General features: G+C 32.9%; 3 protein-coding genes across 4 annotated transcripts; 1 reads left to right on the top strand and 2 right to left on the bottom strand.

Moving 5' to 3' along the window:
- Positions 1 to 340: 340 nt before the first annotated feature.
- Positions 341 to 1679, top strand: LOC111283823 (photosystem I reaction center subunit IV A, chloroplastic-like). The gene is made up of 3 exons (XM_022872451.2): positions 341 to 717; positions 1295 to 1360; positions 1457 to 1679. Exons 1-3 carry the CDS (start codon positions 463 to 465, stop codon positions 1559 to 1561), a joined length of 426 nt encoding a protein of 141 aa, XP_022728186.2. The 5' UTR covers positions 341 to 462; the 3' UTR covers positions 1562 to 1679.
- A 504-nt stretch (positions 1680 to 2183) lies between these two features.
- Positions 2184 to 5123, bottom strand: LOC111283822 (monothiol glutaredoxin-S10-like). 2 transcript variants are annotated; one of them, XM_022872449.2, is made up of 5 exons: positions 4779 to 5122; positions 4572 to 4645; positions 3577 to 3651; positions 3035 to 3061; positions 2184 to 2573 (listed from the first exon to the last, which is right to left on the bottom strand). In XM_022872449.2, the coding sequence occupies exons 1-5, from the start codon at positions 5066 to 5068 to the stop codon at positions 2497 to 2499; spliced, it is 543 nt and encodes a 180-aa protein (XP_022728184.1). In that variant the 5' UTR covers positions 5069 to 5122; the 3' UTR covers positions 2184 to 2496. The 2 variants fall into 2 exon arrangements, with proteins under 2 accessions (XP_022728184.1, XP_022728185.1); XM_022872450.2 differs by lacking the exon at positions 3035 to 3061 and having other exon boundaries at positions 2273 to 2573; positions 4779 to 5123.
- Positions 5124 to 7846: 2723 nt separating this feature from the next.
- Positions 7847 to 10021, bottom strand: LOC111283747 (putative indole-3-pyruvate monooxygenase YUCCA8). The gene is made up of 3 exons (XM_022872352.2): positions 8962 to 10021; positions 8503 to 8874; positions 7847 to 8285 (listed from the first exon to the last, which is right to left on the bottom strand). Exons 1-3 carry the CDS (start codon positions 9634 to 9636, stop codon positions 8058 to 8060), a joined length of 1275 nt encoding a protein of 424 aa, XP_022728087.1. The 5' UTR covers positions 9637 to 10021; the 3' UTR covers positions 7847 to 8057.
- Positions 10022 to 15257: the final 5236 nt, after the last annotated feature.

The raw sequence follows: 15257 nt of genomic DNA, 5'->3' as shown, positions 1-15257 counted from the left end.
TTTAATTAATAATGATTTTAGTTTAGTTTATTTCTTATTTTATGCAATAATTTTTAATAAAATGTAAAAAGCAAATAATAAAAAAACAAGTAAAGTTCTATTTGTTAATTATTTTGCAATAATTAAAATTGTCTTAACAAATTCAATTATTCAAAAATAAAAACAATCATATATTTAGTTTTTTTTTTTTTCTTCTTGGAGTTTAGTTGGGAGAGAATTTTATAACTCGTTTAGGTGAATGATCACATTATCCAAACAATGGGATATGGTACATACGTGGCAGTTCCCTAGTGGAGAAAACGATAGAGTCGACTTTCTCAAGATCAGATAATTCTCTGAGCACAAAACACAGAGAAAATCCAATTCATTCAAGGCCTCTCAATCTTTCTTCTTTCTTTTCTTCAAACTGTTCTGCAGCACTTGTACATTTCCATCTGTTACAGAGACAGAAAGAGAGTGGACATGGCTAGCTGCAGCATGGCATCAGCTGCTTCAGGGTTCTTGATTACGCCCAATATCAAGGGGAATGCAAGCTCAGCTTCTAAGAGCAACATGGTGGTTTTCCCTTCAAAGAGCAACAACAGTTCAAGGCTTGTTGTGAAGGCAGCAGCTGAGGAGGCTGCAGCACCAGCTCCAGCTACCACCACTGCAGCACGAGAAGGAGGTGAAGCCCCTAAGCCTAAGCCACCACCCATTGGACCAAAAAGAGGCACCAAGGTTAGCTACCGCCATTGAATTATCAGTTCTAATCATAACCCCATATCTTATCTGTTTGATAGCTGAAAAGAAAACTTGCCCTAAGATCACATGCTAGCCAACTGTATGGTGTGTATATGAGCATTAAATTAGCAGTTAAATGAAAATTTGTTGAACATATAGGATATTTATATATATATATATATATGCAGAAATAATGCATGAAAATAGACATCTATATACTATATGAGCATTAAAATCGACATCTCAATTTTAGCAAGGACATTATACCATATGAAAAAAAGATATGAAAGTTACCTAATTTAAAATCTTAATAAAAATTGTATATAAATTTAACAAAAACAAAATAAATGCGTTTGGTTTTTGATGTATCTTTATGAAATGTGATATAATAATTTTCATGTTTTATATATAATTGATATAAAATAAATAAATATAAATGCACAAATTATCAATTTTATAGGGAAGCAGGCGCTTATATTTTCATTTTTTGAGTTACATTTTTGGCCAAGAAATGAAAGGAGCCTTGGAATTATTATATGTTTGAACTAACTTTCAATTGGTTTTAACCTCCTAGGTCAAGATTCTTAGAAGGGAGTCCTACTGGTACAATAGCTATGGATCAGTTGTTGCAGTTGACCAGGTCACTCTCTCTCCTTCTCTTTTTCTCCCTCTTGCATGTGGCATGTTAATTTCTTTGACGATCTAGGTTTCTGAATCTGATGTTCATTTCGTGCAGGATCCCAAGACTCGCTACCCTGTTGTTGTTCGATTCAACAAAGTTAATTACGCCAATGTATCTACGAACAACTATGCATTGGATGAGATTGCAGAAGTTAAATGAGTCATTGTAGCATTTGTAATTTTGGTTTTCAAGATCATATTGTCTTCCCCTCTTCCCCTGCCCTCTAGCTTGAACTTGTTTGTGACAAAAACGTGTATCATATTATCATGTTCTCTCCTGATGATTTCTTCCGTCTTCTTTTCCTACCTATGTTTCAAAGACTGACGATTTATGATAAGATAATACGATACGTTATGAAAAAAATATAAATATAATACAATTTAATATTTTAATAAAAATTATATATGAATTTAATAAAACAAAAATAAAAATATTTTATATTTTTATATCAATATAAATTATAATACGTAATTTTTATATAAAACGTCATATATATATATATATATATATACATGAATTATTAATATTTTATATAATATGAATACATAACTTATCTTATTTACAATTTCAACCTTTAGCGTTAAAATGGTGATCATCTGGAAAATGTTGTTGAACTGTCAGTTCCTTTGAGGGATTTCCATGCCTTTCTAAAAGTTTGACTCACAAATCTTCCAATATGATGCAATGAAAGCCATTAAAGCTCCAGAATATACTCACTCTGCCAGTTATATATATTCATAACAGTTACAAATAAAAATAGTACCTTAAAAACACTACCAAGTACTTGTAAGCTGAAACATTATCTTTTGATTCATATTTTTTTTTCCAGAAACTCATGAATTGCTAAATCCAACAGGTTTTAAAGTGGGATTATTACCAAACATGGTTCACATGAGATAGATGCATCAATTTCACGGTTTTAATATACAACTTGAATGGAGAGATATAAAGAAATAACTTCTAGGATTTTTGAAGTAAATAAATGTAATTGAAGCAAAACATTTCTGTTTTTGGAGGCAGGAAAGTGGCATGCCTTTTAATTGGATCCAAAGTTTGCTGGGGGGTCATATCTGGCATATGACAAGCCAAATGAACTAGTTTGCCTTCCTTTTAGCATTAGCTTCAGACAGCAAAGGTTCCAGCTCTCCTTTGTGGTATAGTTTGACAGTATCTGAATCAGAATATGAAGCAACAATAACAACCGAAATTTATTCAGTTGAATTCTACATGAAAGCGTCTCTTATTTCAAGGAAACCAAGTTACTCAAACAGAAAAAAATAAGGAAAAAGAACAATGAAAATAACTCATGTTATTTTCAAAAATCATATCATGCATCCCAAGCTAAGAGCCAAGGATTAGGGAATTACTAGCAGTGCAAACTGAAGCAATGATATATTAGAAAAGTAAAATGTTTTTTTTTAGTGGAAGGAAGTAGAGAATCATAAAATCACGAGAACCATGGAAGGGTGGATAACATTATTCAGGAAATGACTCAAAAGTTTAATATATTATTTGAGAATCTAAATTATGCAGATTTATTTTAGCAGTTAGACATATTCTAGGTTGGTAAAAGATGCTGCTAAGTCTCATCTTAATGAATGTATGATTCAAGAGAGGGAAATGCATTAATACCTGTACAACCACCAATGTGATTGCCCCCTGTGCGAAGCAGATAGAAATTTTAACATTAGTTATCATTATATAATGAAGAACATTTCAGAGAGAGAAAAGGGAAAAAGAAAAAGACAAAAAATAGAATAACAGAAACTGCACCCTCTGTAAAATTAGAATTGCTAAATATAGTTCCAACGATAACTCTAAATAAAGTTCCTTAGCTTGTAGTTGGATAGTATCATAGAGCAAGAAATGAATAAAAAAAAATCTTTTGGTCACTGCAATTTCATTTGAGAATCACAATCATAAAAGGCTGTTTGTTTGTTTTTTTTTTTTTTTCTTTTAATTTTGGCCAATCAATTTCTTATCTGCTTGTAAACACCAATCTGACAACACAAATTTATACTTCATCCGTTTATAAAGACAGTATGTAATAAAGATAACAAATGGGCTGGTAAGGATTTAATACATATAAAAGAAATAAACCATTCAGACAGTTTATAAGTAAATGTAGCTCTAAATCTGTTAGGTAGTTCTAAGACTAGAAAAGCACTACTTACCAATAAAAACATTAGGGACAGTGTGTTGCCCAGTAAGCCGCTCCAGCACCTTCTGCACTTGGGGCCCTTGGGGACCTGAAAAAGATAAAACTCTTTAAGCATATGCAAGATCAATATTAAGATGAAAAGTAACTGACTGCACAGCCCAATTTGAGATATGAAATTTCATACTTGGCTTCTGTTGAATTCAGAGAAAGATAACACAAATAACAACCCGGAATCTCTTTTTTTTTTTTTTGAAGAAAAATGTTTTATGAACTTAATTTCTAGCTTTACCATACCAAATTTTCAAAGAGAGAGTATCATATTGTGAATAGTAATCTATGGTTACTTATATTGGCATAGGCGATATTTTTACTATTATGATTTCTAAGCACTAGGACTTAACCAAGTATTACCATGATTAGTTATCTTATTGGTTAAAGTTTTCAAGGTTTTCATAAAAAGCAAAAAGCGGTTATGAATCCTAGGCTCTCGTTATTTCAAAGGGTTTTCCGAAGGGTACTGAAGATCTACAAGTCACCCTTAAATTTCATTTAACTTCATCTAAATATTGAACTTAGCCTCCATCAAATCTCCATTCTTCATTATTTGTTTCTATATGAACGCAGAAAATATACCAAAATTTCACGGTTGATGTTTTTTTTTTCTGAATTTGAAAGATTCAGCCCTCATTGCATTCAACATCTCAGTCGAGGTCATAAAACAACCAACTTTCCACAAGGCCAATAAGCAAAGATGGGTCTCTGCTAATAGTAATAGTTCATTAGGCAGAAGCAAGAGGGCACACTCACAAGGTCCCCAACAATTCAAACGTTCAGCCATTTTCATTGTATCACATATATTAAGACAAATGCATTTCATCCGAACTATATGGAAAATTCAAGTTCAGCAAGATCTCAAAAATCACCGTTTATTATCATCAATTACTCTATAAAAATTACAAAAAAGAAGATCATAAATATACAAAGACAAAAAAATTGAAGAAAACTAACCCAATTCATCCAATTCAATAGCCAATGGTTCTACACCAAGTTTCCTGAACAAAGATTTCACCTCCGAAGAATACCTGCAAAGAGAGGGAAAAAAAAAAGCCCATTTCAAATCTCTCTAAAAAAAACCCAATTCACACAATAAATCGTCTAAAATACATTAAATTTCAAAAAGATGAAAATTTGGAGAATGATGAGATTTGAACCCACGAGCACCAACTCTTGGAGTAAACAACAACAGGGTTATCAGCCACGGTCTTCTTAACACTTTCCTCAAGCCTGGACCCAAATGAGGAAGCCATGCCTCGCACAGACATGGGTTTGCGTTGCTTCCTTGAGCTATTGATGCCTAAGCTCCAGGCGGTTGATGTTGAAGCTTTGTTGCTTTGAATATGTAGAAATTTATGGCATGGAAGGTGAGAGAAAGAAGAAGAGGAGAAAGACCCAGGACGGCTTAGAGGAACAGAGCTCAGTTTTGCCAGATGGGATGCAACTGCCATTGTTTTTCTTCTGTTTTTTTCGTTTGTGTGTCGAGATTGATCTCTTGTTGTCTTTTTCTTCCCTTATAGTTTCAGTTTTTTTTTTTTTTTGGATTTGTTTATACAAATGGGCTGGTTTTTAGTTTTGGCTTTGGGCTTTGATAGTTTTAACTAAGCTTAATTTAACTTGAATAACCATTTTCTTTTCTTTTATTTTCATTTTTGTTTACAAGAAAGTTTTGGGAATTTCAAGAAAAAGTTGAATTAAAAAGAAAAAACAGATTAAGATTAGACAATAAGATTTTATTCTTAATCTCAAAATTTCAACTAACAATCTTATCTTTGTTTATATTAGACCAACTAAGATTGCAAAATGTGTAAGGTTTGAAGAAATGAAAGTACTATGGAATCAATTTGAACCCTTAACTTGAAAACATCCTCAATTTCTTTGAAAATATTAATGTAAATTAGCAGCTCTTTTTTCTTTTTAACATGAACTTTCGCAAAATGCCAAGAAAAAATGTGAAAGCATTTTGATCTTATAATCTCATTTCTCTGAGTACATTTGTGTGTAAATATATATATATATATATTTCTTATAAAATATAGTATGGTGTAACAGTTTCTTCTTTAGCATATTTTATAGCTAGGCTGCATTAAAAGGTGTAAGTTGCAATAGCATTGTACTCAAACTGTATGTAGGTATGCGCTTACTCGTGATGGAATTAAAATTTCGCTTGTCCTGTGTCCTATACACTCAGTCCCTGGATAGGATAGAACAGGTGGGCTTTATGACAACTTGGCATGTAAATCTAGAGAGGTTATGACTTGGTAGGGGTGTTCCCAAGTTTGTCTATCCAACATATCATAAAATCAAATTCTTGTTGTGTTATTAGTAAGCCAATCATTTACTCTCTGGGAATATCAGTTTTTGATCTTTTAACTCGACTGAGCTGGAATCTCTTGTCACGATCAGAGTCGCAATGTCAACTGTCAAGGCTATAGACTCATCTTTCACTAGAACTAGAATGTTTAGAAAATCAGGACTCATCCAACTGAAATTCATTGTTTGGTTTAGGTCTACCCAGCCGGAGTCTCTAGTCGACACAACCATGTGAAGAAACAAATTCTGACTTGCAGAGTATTGTTTTGTACAAGATGAAGATGATGGGTCCCTTGCAATGGGATTTTGGCAAGGAAAAAGGATAGCCATTCCATGTGTTATTTCACTATTGTTATCAGTGATGCCAAAATTATAGGGGTTTGGAAACATGTAGATAAACCAGGGAAAAGGACAGATCTTTTCAGCTGTTAAGTGCAGTCAGGGCTTGGGAAAAAACTGATCAGTTGCTGCTGTGAAGGGTGTGGTAATGAGGGCCCTGTTGTAATTTCTGAATCAGTGTCTTTGAAATACCAATGCGGGCTGTCTCTATGTTCAGTGTTTGGGAATGTGAAGAGAAAGGCCTCTAGGCTCCTTTCATTATAGGTGAGCTTTTTGTTGAATTCTAAATTAAAATCTCTTTTCTGAAAGGCACTGTAGCTCAGCTGCAAAGCATGAAGCCACCGGCTGCAATAAGTCCAGTTTGCCGTCAGTACTCCTGTCATCCGATGCATCAGGGCAATTGCATTTCTTTTATTACACCAAGTCACCAACCAAGAACACTGGATGCATTTAAACTGAAAGCAATGTAAAATTAGCGAAGGCTACAACTTGAATCCAAGATATACCATTTGCCTATTGCAATTTGCAATCCTCATCTCAACCCTGCAACTTGAGGTAGCAATATATAAAATATTATTGGAATTCCAATTCTTTCAAGTTTTATAACTGATCAGTGGTGTTGGAAAGTATAAGCAAGGGTAGAGTCAGAGGTAGGGAAGTTGGACTTTTGTTTCAGTGAAAGCAATGTTGCTGTGTCCGTTCTGTGGATGGAATCATGTAATGACCTTGCTAAGTTCAACGTCTGTCATAAGTTCTTTAAGTTAATAATATTCATTGGAAAAGCTCATTAGGACATAAACCCATGAATTAGTTCTTACTTCTCAAGTGTTGGAATATGCTTTACAGAAAAGATCTAACTGTAATTTTGCCATGAGAGCTTTGACGTGCTCTATCCATGTGCATGGCATCAGACTTTTAAGCCTTAGATTATTCACTAAGTTGGTTAAAGAAAAAGATAATAATATTTGAGGGAAGAGCGATGTGTAACCCATCTTGGAGTTGGCTATCCTCTCAAAAGAGAGAAAAAAAAGCTGGTTGTGGGTATATGGTGGGAGTTGGGTTCCATCGTCCCTCATGATCATGGGTCCTCCCCATCTATAATAGACGTGTATGGGGGCAACTTGCAAATCTGAAACATTGAATCAGTGGGCCTTTACCTTGATTATTACAAAGTTTGATGGTTATTTGTAAAGCATGTCATGTACATCCCAAGAGAGTGGTAGGGAAATTATTATTCCTTCCAAGAGTGATCAATTCATTTGTAAAACTTTATGTTCAGGGATGGATTTCTTATCTAAACTGTTTAGAGGAAGCATTTTCAATGATTCATGCGATGTAACAGTATCACCTTTACTGGTTGAGAATGAGGCTTTTGGCTATATCAAAGTCATGAATTTTGTGGATTGGAACTTTATTTTATAAATAGTACTATGAATAAAACCTTGAAGCCAATCAACAAAAAGAGACAGAGCAATTATGAATAGGGAAAGGAAATTGTATCATGTAACTTTATTACTGAATTATGATCAAACACTGTATGAAAAGGAAAAAAAAAAGAAAGCCCCATCATCCTACTCCGTACAAAATGCCCGAAGAAATCAAAATTTGGGCCTTGGGAGAGGGCTCTGTCAGCCTGTGCTAACTGTTTTGTTTCTTTTTTCCTTTTTTACAGTATTCTTTTTTACAACAATAAAGAAAACCCAAAAGAACAAAGTTAATTTCCTAGCTGCTGCTACAGAAACATTTTTTTTGGGTTTTTTTTTTTGTTTTTTCCTGAGGATTAGAAATTTAGAACTGCGAAATGCATCGTCTATGGCAAGCTATGGATCTCTTTTTGTGCTGTTTAGTTTCCTCTTTCCAGACCTTGCCAATATCTTGTGCAATCCTCATGGCATCTGAGGAAGCACCAGAAAGCCCTCTCCTTGTGAACCCAACTGCATACAGTCCAGCATTGCCTTTCCAACCATGTGGGAAGGGAGCCTTTGGGAATCCATTATTGGAAAAAAATTCACCTTCCTGTTCATCATTGAAGCAAAACAAGATTAGTTCATTTCTACAAAAAACTCTGTATTTGTCAAAAAAAAAAAAAATCTGTAGAAGGTTCTTAAAAGCAGTTTTCCCCTTTTAAAAAATGATAAATATTTGTGGTTTAAAGTAATAGGACAAATCATAGTCTGACAATTTTCAGTAGAATTTCAAAAGCTGAACATAAGAGTTTAGAACATTTTCTCACCTGAAGCCAGTAGGGAACGTTGCTGCGGTATCCGGTAGCCAGAACAACTGAATCGATATCAAGTTTTTCACCATTAACAAGCTCAACTTGTCCACGTGAGAAACGCTTGATTCCAGGAACAACATTGATGTCACCTGATATGATTTTCTCCAATGCACCAATGTCCAATACTGGGGTTTTTCCTTGAGTGTTCTTCAGTTCCAATGGACCCATTGATGGCCTTTTCAGTCCATGTTTCTCAGCGTTTCCGAGCACCAACCAGGCCAAAATCAACATAATCTTGTCAACAAGCCAAAGGGGTAGCCATTTCAACATCAAAAAGGCTAATTCATATGTTGATTTCCCAAAAATTTCTCTTGGCAAGACATGAACCTGTTAAAAAGAAAACAGAACAAAAACCCCATTAGAATTCAATCACATGGTTATATTTCTCTTTAAAGGTTTACGTTGATGGCTTACCGAGCTGCGAACCACCATTGAGGTTGAAGCATTGTGGTTGCAGAGATCGAGAGAAACTTCCATGCCAGAGTTGCCGCAGCCGACAACTAGTACTTTCTGTCCCCTGAATTTTTCACCAGACTTGTACTCACAAGCATGGACAACTTCACCACCAAACTCAGCTAATCCTTCAACATCAGGCACCACACACTCGGCATTTTCTCCTGTGGCCACCACAAGCCAGCGGCAAATGTATTCAAACTCGGTCTTGTTTGAGCCACTTGTAACTACGGTCTTGACCCTCCAGAAACCACTGGTCTCATCATATCTAGCTGACTGCACACACTCATTGAATTTTGGGTTGATATCAAAATGCTTAGCATATGATTCAAGGTATTCAATGAACTGTCTCTTTGTTGGGTACTCAGGGAAATCCTCAGGGAAAGGTAGTTTAGGGAGTTGGCAGAATTGTTTGGGAAGGTGAAGCGTTAGCCTGTCATAGGTGCGTTTTTGCCACAAAGATGCTATGCATTCAGCTCTTTCAAGGACAACAAAGGGCACCCCTTGTTCTCTTAGGCAAGCAGCTGTGGCTAGCCCTGAGGGTCCGGCACCAACAATGACCGGACCATTGACCAAAGTCCATTTACGTTGAAAGAAATCTTGATCCTGATCAACAAAGCGGAATAAGTTCTCCATTGTGAAAACAAAGACTGGTTCCCAAAATGCAGGAGAGAAACCTGAAATTCTTGGTTTGGTGTTGTTTAAGTTTGTCTAAGGGTGCCAATGAGTAAAAAGACGATATCGTTTGATGTTTGTTCAGAAGAGAAATGGATGTTAACTGGTTTGGACGGACAGGAGAGAGTTGGGGGAGTGTTTAAATAGGGGAACTGGTGTGAAAATGACTTAATGCGGTTTGAATCAAGGGCCAGTCAACGGCTACCTTTTCTTATTCATAGAATATTTTAATAGATCTTATGTACATGCTTAAAAAATTATTGAAGGATTAGCATTTTTGGGAATTATTTTATTCTTTCGTTTAGAAAGGTATTGTTTTTTTGTTTTTCCAAAATTAATACAAGAAGTAGCTGGGTATAAAACAAGCAAAATTTATAAGAGAACACTTGGGTCACCAATGAAAACATTGAGCTTCAATGATTTTGTTGTCCAACATCAAATGTGCATGTAGATTTGATAGCAAGCTTGAGATTCCACAGTATTGTATATGTTCCACCAACTTAAGAGTAAGTGAATTTTGATAGGATAATCACAATCAATTAGCACAACTGTTTCATATACAACATGGAAAATTTGTGCAAAAAATGATTTGAATGTAATGTTGTTAGTTTAATATTTAAGAATTAATGATCAATAGCTATAAAAAGTCCTTTAATGGAGGAATTAAGGGTGTTTTATGCTGTATTATTTGAGGAAAAAAAAACCCTAAACAAAGAAAGTGACACAACATTCTCATCTGATTCTATGGACCCTGTAGGGAGTTTCTTCTTTCAGAAAGCTGAAAAAATTAAAATAATAAATAAAGAAAAATCCGCGGAAATGGAAGGCCAAGTGGCAGGAGAGGGTTCTGACTATGATGTAGGTGATGCTCCCACGTGGAGTGGATGAGCCAAGTTGCGGGATAGGAGCCTGAGACTGTCATGATCTTTTGGGATTGCGACTTGTAGGGCTGTTTCGACCCACGAAGCCACATTCCCCCAACCTTCCCCACACTACCCTTTCGCCATCGACCCAGCCGCCTCTCTGTCCCTGTTTGCAATTTGTTTACTAAATTATTTTCACACCTCTTTCAAACCTTCCCCCACCCCCCAACACCAAAAAAAAATCTGCTCAATCACTATTCACGAGCAGTATTACAGAAATCATATTACACACTGATCACTCACACTTCTTTAACTATTTGTTTTCAAGCTTAAGATTGCAAAGAAGCTAGTAAGATGGGTGTGCAAGATGTGAGAAAGTATCGAGATTTAAATTATAAATTGACGAATATTGTTTGTTAAAAGTGGTTATACGAATTAATTGAATAAAGTTTTAAATTTTACTCTAATCCTCCTTCATCTTTGATAATTCTTTATTCTCTGAAAAAAAAAATGTATAATTTATAATTAAAAGAAAAGGGTTGGAAAATCAGTATGTATGTAGTATATTTATATCACATACAGCTCGAGAAATGAAGAAAAAACTGAGAAATTTGGATGAATTATATGTCAGAATGTAAGAGGTTGTGAAGAGAGAATATTCTATATACATGGCAAAGATTGTGAAGTGATAGGATAATGAGATTCGGGAGAATGAAGTAGAATCATGAATCATTCCACCTTTGCTCTATTCTTGAAGACAATTAAATATAAACAAACTAAAAACAAGCCTTCAAATGTAACATACAAAGAGATATGAAAGAGAAGTTAATCATATTCATATCCCATGCATGATATCTGATCACATTTTTGTATTTTTGTCATCCCCCCTCCCAACCCCAAGCGACCATCCTTGCTTTGCTCCACCACCACCCAAACTTTTCCACTTTTAAGGATGGAATTGATAGTTTTTTATTTTATATATAATTTGCATTGCTTTATAGCATGATCATAGAGGTTTCCTTTCATACCTTTTCTGAGCAGTCGGCAATGTACTTTGCTAGGGAAGTTATTGTCTAAAATATTTATAAATCTTTTTCTATATAATTTGGAATTTATACCTATAACCTAACTAGGGATGGCAATGGGTCGGGTTGGGACGGGTTTTTGCTCATCTCGAATCCGACTCGACTTTAAACATGCAAAACTCGAATTCGATCAGACCCGATAATTTTTATTATTTTTTATATCTAAATTCAATTCGATCCGATATTATATAAAATTATATCTGACTTGAAATTAATAAAATATTATTTTTAATATAAATATAAAATTAAATATATATAAAAATATATAAAAATAATTATAAAATTAAATAAATTATTAAAAAATTATTTATATATATATAAGATCGGATAGAGTCGGATTTGCTTAAAATCTTACATTGATTTTATTTTTATACCATCCGATCCGATCCGACTCAATATCCAATTTAAAAAAAAAAATCGATTCTAAAAAGTCGAGTCAAATCGAAACTCACCGGTTACGGATATTTTTACCTTATGCAAACCCAACCCCAAAAAGCTTTTGGTAAAATCTATATTATAATTATATTTTTATAGTCACGCGTAATGAAATAGAGTTCGAAAAAGGCCAAATCATTGGCATATATCTATCACTGAAATGGCCGGTTTACAGTTACATTCTTGCAGGCAGGCAGGCAGCCGCCCTGGAACCTCAGTTCGCCAACTTCACTAAGCACAAAGTTATCAGGGAATATCGCCATTTTCAAAACAATACTTTACTATCATTATAAATTATATGCATGACATTCTCTCAAACTTTTGGCTGCTGATATATATATATATATATATATATATATATATATATTTACAAGATATTTATTGAGAGCGCATTATAAATAGTAATTTTTATATTTATTATTAATTGCGGAAGATATTAATTAATTATGCTCTTCAAAACAATTAATTAATTAATTAAATTTCAAGGTTCGGTTCAATACATGATTAAGAGAGGGACCCAAAGGATTGCAAGAAGTTCTATTTCTCTTTTTCTTTTTTTTTTTCTTTTAATTGTTTAAAATATATTCATGACTCCCACTACTTTCAACCTCGTTATTATTCATCTGTATTTAAATAAAAAAAAAAAACATTTACACCTAATAATTAGAAAATTATAAAAATTAAATTTATAATTATAAAAATATCAATCAAACATAATCTAAAACTTTAGCGGTTGTTTAGGAATTAAGATTTAAATCTCCACCCTTTTATTGCACCTCTCATATATAAAAAAATAGTATATAATTATTAAAAAATGTAAAATTACTTTTCGAGAAATAAATAATAAATATGTATTTAAAAAATTAAATCAATAAAAAAAATAAAGCAGCAAAAGTATCAACTAAATGAAACTTAGATAAATAAAAGATTCAACATGTATTCTTGGTGGATTCTGCTTCTGACAATTTGATCTAGGGTTTATAGTTAATGTCATTATTAAAGAATTAACTTTGCTTAAATAAATTCAAAGAGTTTGGTCTTAGCTAATTATTTTAACAAAAGGCTAATACTCAAATGCTAATTTCAATTGCATACATATAAATAATATAATAAATTTCAAGGCAAAACAATATGGGGGCACATGGCAACATGAAAGCTTTCAAAGAATGTATGACAAACCCCAATTTAACAACAAATGAAAAATCTCATCAACAAATCTATACGAGCACATGAAAAAAAAAAAAAAAAAAAAAAAAAAAAACTCTTTTCATTTTCAATTATTTAATTTCCATTGAATAGCCATTAGAAGCTTAGAAAGATTTAGAATATCTTCTTGTTTCAAAAACCTTCTCATCTTTCATCTCATATTTGACAAATCTCTCACTCATAAACTAGCAACAAGACAATAGCAATTGTAGCACTAATTAATTCCAATTGGAAGATTTTCTGGGATGTGTTTGGATTTATTTTGGATATGAGAAGAACATAAATCTTAGCAAAAATGATTGGCACCCAAAATAATAATGATTAATTCCTTTGTTTGAGATTTTTGTTAAGGGCAAGATTTATCATGACAGCCAAAATTATGAAGATTTAGTTAATTAGAATTCATAACTTAATTAATTCTATGAATTATTTTTAAAAAATGACCTTCAGTAGATTTAAAATTAAAATCATAACATTTGCAATCTGTTTTTATATTTCAGGCTGCAACATTCTTTGTAAAAAAATATATAATTAATTTTTTCACCTATAATGTTTTAGAGCAAATATGTATGGAATCAGTTTAATTAGCTAGTTTTCATCAATTATTTTGAACCTTAATTGCCTATCTGCTAAATGGAAAGGAAGCTTTAGCTGATTCTTCATACACATGAAATTCGATTAATCCCTTTTCCCTAAACTTTATTTTCAGCTTAGTTGTGGTATCTTTAATTCCAGAAATTTGGGGTTTAAAAAAAAAAGACATGAACATTACTCCCTGTTCAAAAGAATAAAATCTTTGAGGAAGAATGGTTTGTGCTGTAAGATGCTGGAATATGTATGTTCATTGTAGTGGTGACAGCCATATGCTTTGTTAGTTTGAGTGATAAGGGATTTTGTTCTTCTTAAGTAAAGTTTCGATTTCGAGTTTTGTGAATTAAAAAAAGACGTTGTGAGAGCTTGCTCTCTTTATAGGGTCCGACCTTATTCATTTTCGAAATAATCGGAATTCAAAGTGATTATCGGACACCGAAAGATTCTAAACAAAAAAGAACAAAAGTTAGACGCATTTAATTTACATGATTTTGGTTGTCTCTCAAAGCATGAAATGTGCCACTTTGCCTTTGGTAAATCACTAAAGAATTTGGTTACCATTTTTCTTCATTTAAAATTATGGGACAATGAAATTTATCCATCAATTATGCATCTTTTAGAAACAAGATTTTGCTTTGAGGCTCCCATTGGTTTTTTTTTTTTTTTACATTAAATGTAGTAATTCATAGTTAATTTGATGAATTTCAATGTATTGAAACTTATAACTTATTTAATATGATAAATTAAATAATATTTTTAGGACATTAGTTAACAAAACCCTTTATATATAGTCAAAACAAGAGTATATATGTGAATAATAGAAAGCTTTGGTGATATATGATTTAAATCATTAAACTAATTGAATGTGGGTGACCTCATTAATTCCTAATTCTTTTTATTAAAGAACAAATCCCATTGGTAAAACAGTTTTTGAAATGAATGAAATTTTATTTCATATCACCTCTCTGTTTTTAGGACTCCCAAAGTTATCTAGATACCATGTTAGGGGCATTGAACCTGGGGCAAACCAAAGCTTTGCATGTGGCAATTTTTTTAATTATAACTCTAAGCAAAAAAAAAAAAAAAAAAAAAGAAAGACCTTATATTATTTTAATTAGGTGAATTTTCAAATAGGTTTCTCTATATTCTAGGTGCCGCCCCTCTATCAAAAACCCAAAAGCTACACACAAGGATTTAGAATTTCCAAGTTGGGATTGAGAGAGAAAAAGATGGGTTTTTTAATTTAAAAATTGAAGTTAATTCAATTGATTTATATAATCATATTTAAGAGATAATATTTAATAGATTTAAATTTTAAATTTTAATAATTGCAACCCTATTATTATCTTTTTTTTAAATTAGGAATTAGGGTTTGAAATTAGGGGTTGAACATGTGGTGACC

The sequence above is a fragment of the Durio zibethinus genome, chromosome 3 (genome assembly GCF_047325235.1).
Source record: "Durio zibethinus cultivar Kanyao isolate XHJ-2024 chromosome 3, ASM4732523v1, whole genome shotgun sequence".
Taxonomy (NCBI): domain Eukaryota; kingdom Viridiplantae; phylum Streptophyta; class Magnoliopsida; order Malvales; family Malvaceae; genus Durio; species Durio zibethinus.
Note: the sequence above shows the minus strand (reverse complement) of the source record. Positions and strands in the feature narration are given on the sequence as shown.

What these genes read in the sequence shown, in the direction of transcription:
- LOC111283823 (XM_022872451.2), top strand. Translation starts at nt 463, where the DNA reads ATGGCTAGCTGCAGCATGGCATCAGCTGCTTCAGGGTTCTTGATTACG. An exon ending in GACCAAAAAGAGGCACCAAG is followed by an intron (nt 718 to 1,294) that starts GTTAGCTACCGC and finishes TTAACCTCCTAG; the next exon opens with GTCAAGATTCTTAGAAGGGA. An exon ending in CAGTTGTTGCAGTTGACCAG is followed by an intron (nt 1,361 to 1,456) that starts GTCACTCTCTCT and finishes CATTTCGTGCAG; the next exon opens with GATCCCAAGACTCGCTACCC.
- LOC111283822 (XM_022872449.2), bottom strand. Translation starts at nt 5,068, where the DNA reads ATGGCAGTTGCATCCCATCTGGCAAAACTGAGCTCTGTTCCTCTAAGC. An exon ending in TATTGAATTGGATGAATTGG is followed by an intron (nt 3,652 to 4,571) that starts GTTAGTTTTCTT and finishes TATCTTTTTCAG; the next exon opens with GTCCCCAAGGGCCCCAAGTG. An exon ending in TGTCCCTAATGTTTTTATTG is followed by an intron (nt 3,062 to 3,576) that starts GTAAGTAGTGCT and finishes TGCTTCGCACAG; the next exon opens with GGGGCAATCACATTGGTGGT.
- LOC111283747 (XM_022872352.2), bottom strand. Translation starts at nt 9,636, where the DNA reads ATGGAGAACTTATTCCGCTTTGTTGATCAGGATCAAGATTTCTTTCAA. An exon ending in CAATGGTGGTTCGCAGCTCG is followed by an intron (nt 8,875 to 8,961) that starts GTAAGCCATCAA and finishes TCTTTTTAACAG; the next exon opens with GTTCATGTCTTGCCAAGAGA. An exon ending in ACGTTCCCTACTGGCTTCAG is followed by an intron (nt 8,286 to 8,502) that starts GTGAGAAAATGT and finishes AATGATGAACAG; the next exon opens with GAAGGTGAATTTTTTTCCAA.